At 39.7% G+C, this 6000-nt stretch overlaps 1 protein-coding gene across 1 annotated transcript in view; it reads left to right on the top strand.

Annotated features, from left to right (window-relative positions):
* The window catches only part of dph1 (diphthamide biosynthesis 1), a 52684-nt gene continuing 46684 nt past the window's right edge, over positions 1 to 6000 (top strand). The window contains exons 1-2 of the mRNA XM_071897145.2: positions 1 to 111; positions 1239 to 1388. Of these exons, the coding sequence (XP_071753246.1) occupies positions 60 to 111; positions 1239 to 1388 (202 nt within the window). The 5' untranslated portion in view covers positions 1 to 59. The remainder of the gene's footprint in view (positions 112 to 1238; positions 1389 to 6000) is intronic.

The following is a 6000-nucleotide window of genomic DNA, read 5'->3' as shown; positions in this document are numbered from 1 at the left end:
CCTCCACTGTCCTCTTCACTCGATTGGTTTTGCCTTTGTATTTCTCACATGTTTAAAACATGGCAGCGCCGCAGAGTGAAACGCAGATTGTCGCTGCTAAAAAGACCACAGGTAACTGTTAACCTCGAATACAATTTAATATGAGACACAGAGAGATGGACTTATATGACAAGTTTCTTCCACGCCCATGATGCGTTTAATTAAAGATACTGGCACGGTTATTTTCAACACAACATGACTGTGCTCAGGCTAGGATGCTACTGTCAGAGATGGATAGCCTAACGTTACATAAGAGCGATTAAGCTATGAATGACAAGCGATTAAAATGAGTTATTAAAATCTCTATGTATCTAAAATCTATGTTTGCATGCCGTATAATGCTCTAAACTTATTGATTATAAGCAACTAACGCGAGATTTACTGGGTGTGAACCAACTGTAGACAGTTGTGTAACGTTAGACGGCGTTCAGTTTCATAACATTTTTCGAAATGAGCTACCTGTGTTCTTGAGCCTGTTTCTGTCTGTTTAGTGCTGTAAACAGAGACAGGCCTGGGATCGTTTTGTTGTTTTGAAATCCTTCAACCCTTGGCAGCTGTCAATTACAGTAGTCTAGTAATGATGGAGATATGATGTTTATGCTAGACACTGGTAACGTGTAGCTTAGCTAATGTAGCTCAAGTTAAAGGTAGTTTCTTGACTTTACAGACGCCTACAGTAAATTCACATAATTTTCCATTGCAGGCTATGCTATTACATACTGAAACTAGGTAATTAACACAAGCTGTTCACATAGCCCACACTTTTGAGGTGCCTACTAGCTTGAGAAGATCCCACACACAGCAAGTCCCACACACAGCAAGTCATGTCTTTACCAAGTTATTGTGTCAATCTGACGAGTAGTCATGTAATCATACTAACTATGTATATCAGGACAGATTAGTGTTGGTTATGAATACAAAACTTGTCTTGAGAAAGGGGAATAGACCAAAACATTGATACAGTAAATCGGTGCTGGCTTTCCCACTTCTTGAATTGTAGATAGCTACCAAGTAGACATCAGTGTTCTTGCTGATGTTGTACTCACAATATCATGTGTCCATGTGCATGATGGTGTCCCAAGTATGACTTTGCTTGCTTTGGTTGTAGTCTCTTGACGTAGGTCTGTTAGGTCTTGTGTCCACACTTTACCTAGCTACACTGCATTTCTAACAACTGAATCATTTAACTTTCCCTTCAGTGCGGGGACCACGGCGGGTAGCCAATCAAATTCCAGATGAAATCCTGCAGGACCCAGAGTTACAGGAGGCGATCAAAGCCTTGCCTGCAAATTACAACTTTGAGATCCACAAGACAGTTTGGCGGGTGAGACAAGCAAATGCCAAGAGAGGTGAGCTCAGTTCTGCACAACACATGATTCATTTAGCATATGATTAGATTGATGAGGCATCATCAGATTGGCTCATTTGATTGAGACCACCAGTCTAATCATTTAGGAAGAAAACTGGCCAATTTCAGTCAATAGCAGGTCAGTCAGAGCATATCTGTTATTGACAGAGATGTAAGTCTTATCGTGCATTCATACTGCGAGCAGCTTGATTGATGGGTCACTATTCTAATTTATTGTGGACGGTGCTGGAGACTCTGATTTCATCCGCACAGTCTTCTCTCAGTCACAAAGTTTTTAACAGGCAAATCGAGTATTTTTTGCAGCTTTGGTATTGCCTTTCATAGTGTTACATTGTTTTGCACTTCCCAGACGGAACTGTTGTTTATGAAACGAAAACACATTGTTAGGGAAACAGGGAAGCACGGAAATCTGGCTGTTGATGGGCGATGATGACCGTGAAAAATTCAGCCATGGCCAACTTTTCTCAGCTGCCTGTTGACCTTCCACATATCAGCTGAGTTTCCCTGGCCGCTCAGCTCTATAGAAAGTGAATGTACTTCAGGTGATTTGTTGATCGTGTTGCTCGCAGTATGAACGCACAGTTTGAAGACTCAGTTTATTATTCATTTTTACATTTTAGACATTTATCTGATTCCCTTATCCAGAGTGACGAAAAGAATGAGCAGGTAGTTTCAGTGTCTTTTTGACAGGACAGATGGCTATTGCTGAGATCGAACCTACCATGCTTCAGGGTGGCCTAAAGTTTGACTATATGTTTTTTTTTGTTTTTGCCTTCCATGTTAAAATGTTTCGGGAGTCTGGACCGTATTTGTATACGTGGCATTTAATGATTACAGTAGTCATGTTCTTTAGTCAGTGCACTGCTAGGATGACTGGTATCTTTCAAAATGCAGCTGCCAAACTCTGTCAAACTCAGCATATTGGGGTTTGTTGATGTTTGTTGGAGAGTGCTGGTTTGGCTTAAAACCCTTTGAACACACTTCAAGAATCACAAACCAACGGCAACATTTTAAAATTGCAAGGATTCAGCAGTTTTTCAAATAGACATAAGCTGGTCAAACAATATCAAGCAAATACCCATTGTAGTCTGTAATTTAGATAACTCATTTGTTACTCATTTAATGTTGTTGAGAATATGCTTATATACCATTTGTGGAATAGTAGCAAATACATCAGTATTTTCCCTGCTATTTGGGTTATTTTTGTTTTGTACATTTTCAGTACAGCAATTCTGGCAATTTGCGTTTTGTATATTTGGTAAAATAAAGATGTTTCTTAGCACTGTGGCTTTTCAAATAGTGTACACAGAGGCACTTTTAAATAATATGGATGTAAGACACTTCTGGCGAAGTGACACCAAGCTCAAGTTAAAAGTTACACCATCTGATTAACTTGCATATCATAAAATAATGCATTCACCTTAAGCTATATATTTTAAAATGGTATGGCTATGAAACAGCCATTCTTAGAATTCTGGGGGAGTGCCATTAAGCTTAAGTTAAAAACTCTACCATCTGATTAACTTATAAAAAGTTATAGATGTTGCAGTTGACATATCTTCTGGTGAAGGAAAACGTCCATGCCAAGCTTCCATGCCTATATCAGTAATGTTGTTTCTTTGTTGTAGCTTTTGAACGGAGATTAGCTACTGCTCCACTCTTTGGGACAGAAATTTATGTAGATTGAGATGGCATTACTCACTTAGTAAGCAAGCAAAGGAGCATGCTTAAAAATATATAACATACTAGCCATATCAATGCTTTATACCAACGATACTATGTACTGCACAAACCAACCTGATTTTGTTTTTGTTACATAGAGCAAATTCATATAACCTTATAAGTGAAAATTGCAATGGCATTGAGTCTAAATGGTCAGTAGACAAGGTTTCAATGAGAAATCCTAACAATGCTTGCTGGAGGACAAGTGCATAAAACTTTTTCCCTTGTAGACATGCAGAAACAGTTTCCTTGGCAAAGAAATATAACAAAATCATCAAGCTGTCTGACTACATATTGGTGGATGATTGTTCATAAAGTCCGATAATGGCATAGTCTTTGAAATTAGAATTCCTCGTTCCTTTAGAAAAGTTCAAATTCTTAAACCGTGTTTTCCTTAACATCGACTCTTTGTTTGCCGATTGTTTGCTGTGTGGCGATGTGTGAATGAACTTGTATGTCTTTTTTATATCTGTACTGCTGTTAGCAAGTCTCTCTTGAAAAAGAGATTTTGATCTCAATGAGACTTCCTGCTTAAATAAAGGAAAATAAATATACTGTATGTGAAAACGTAAAAGTCTTTGAACAAACTGACTGACAAACCTTAACCTTCAGAGAAGTCCTGCTTGACTCACGTTTCATCACTTCTGAAAGCGTACTGATTGGTCAGTGCAAAATGTAATTCTGCCTGTTCTCTGTGGCAGTGGGTATGGGTAGTGTTTCAGTGGCTGCCTCTGGGCTAACAAAAAATGTCCCTTACTAATGTAAATGTCAAAAAGCACAGTCTTTCAGTCTTTCATGTTGTGGGAGTGAAATATGCAGATGGCATGCCAAGAGAATGAAATCATTTTTTAGATGTCCCTGTGGGCAGCTTGTGGTGTACCACAGCCTGCTGGCTTTGCTTTTTCGGTGTGTGATGTTTTCATTAGAGCTCATCCTCTCTCTCTGAACTCAGAGAGCACAGCTCACCTCATCACCTCTGCTACTCTCTGCCCCCTCCTTCCCTTTGTGTCCATCTGTTTCTTTGTCAGCCTTTGAACTCCTCTTGAATATCATACACTTTGTTTCTGAAACAGTGGACTGAGTAACATACCGTACTGTTTCATTTTGGCTGCCTAGCCTCTGTTGTTGAGTTTATTACCTCCGCCAACGGAGATGGGCGGGGGTTATGTTCTTGTCCCATTCCGCCTGTCTGTCTGCTAGCAGGGTATCTAAAAAAGTTATGAATGGAGTTTATTATTCATACAATTATTCATTCCCGTAATCCCATGGGGAGAGAGAGGCAATTGCGTAAGAGGACGGGAAATACAGAAATATAAAACTTGGCACACCATGGCCGTTCCTACTGAAACAAATGTCAGATTGTTGTAGCTGTAGCCATCCGGAGACATTCACACATTCGGGCACCAGTGTTTTTGCCACTAATGAGGGTTAAATGATCGGTTAAAGATCAGATATAATTGGGGGCTATTCAGGATGGATTGGAAGATGGATGTCAGACCATTACAAGCTGGTACAAGAATGTGCCCTGAATCCTCCCATAGCTGTGCTCAAAAACATTTAACTTGTAATTGAACATTTTGACATGCAAAATATCAGATAAATCTGATCTTGGTACTGTTGTCCTTTATGGGTGTCTGAAATACATTTTAATTTAATGCCAAATTTTACATGTAATTGTTGGGCTTTGATAGGGGCAGGTTTGGTTATTAGCAATCAATAATTAATAATCGTGAAATTATTAATATTCATAAAATTATTGACAGGAGTCAATATTAACGGGGCACCACCCTGGAATCGGGGACCAGTAACCGAACCTTTACTATAGTCTCAAAATGGCTGTTCAACCCCAAATGACAGTGTTTAAGTGCCACTGTACATTTATGAGTGAACAGTGAAGGGTGAATTCGTACACAGGCCCTCACAACCAGCCGTTATTACAACACATATGCACAAGAAATCACAGACAACTTCTCTTTAAAAGTATAACAGAGTTTATTTAACTTTAGCAATATCAATCAATAATCAACAACACTTCAGTTAATCAACAACTATTACACAACTATAACTATAGGTCTAAACTAGCAAGCATAAAGGCACAAACAACATATGGCACGTATGGATGCGTGCGTATGTGTGTGTGTGTGTGTGTGTGTGTGTGTGTGTGTGTGTGTGTGTGAGAGAGAGAGAGAGATGAGAGAGAGGGGGAGAGAGAGAGAGAGAGAGGGCAAGATGGCGGACGTGACCCCACAGTTTGAACAAAGAGGCTTTGGAACCAAGATGGGGTTGGAGTTAGGCAGCTAAACCAACACCATCTAATTCTTAGGTAGCAATGAATGTGTAATGAGATGTGGGTGTGTGTATGTGGTGTTAGTAAGAGAGAGAGAGAGAGAGAATAGAGGGAAGCACTCAGGGTAAACCTAGAGATTCTACTCGCCGTCTAGAGACACAACAATAGCTTTTCACCATGCAGAAACTCGGGGTACGACTTGGAAGTGGTACACCGGGTTACTGGTCTTTGAACTGGTAAAATGCAGTATATTGGCTCTCTACGGTGGCTATTAACACGGATGCAAGCTCAGCGGCATGCAGTTGAACACAATCAGCTTTACGTTAACACAATCAAATCAAGCAGCAAGCATAATGATTGAGGTATCTTCACACGGCATAATATGGACGCGGCGGTCCGATGCGCTTCCCGATAAACACAATTACAGCTTCTGATCAGTCAAGCTTATTTAACACACCTATTCTAGTCTCTGCCCCTATCAAAGCCCAACATAATGCTATGCTATGTCATCTTATTTCATTGGTAAGAAAATATTCCAACATTTCACTGAAGTTTGTCCTTAAAGTTTGATTTTCATTAGCAT

Source organism: Centroberyx gerrardi, chromosome 6 (assembly GCF_048128805.1).
Source record: "Centroberyx gerrardi isolate f3 chromosome 6, fCenGer3.hap1.cur.20231027, whole genome shotgun sequence".
Taxonomy (NCBI): domain Eukaryota; kingdom Metazoa; phylum Chordata; class Actinopteri; order Beryciformes; family Berycidae; genus Centroberyx; species Centroberyx gerrardi.
Note: the sequence above shows the minus strand (reverse complement) of the source record. Positions and strands in the feature narration are given on the sequence as shown.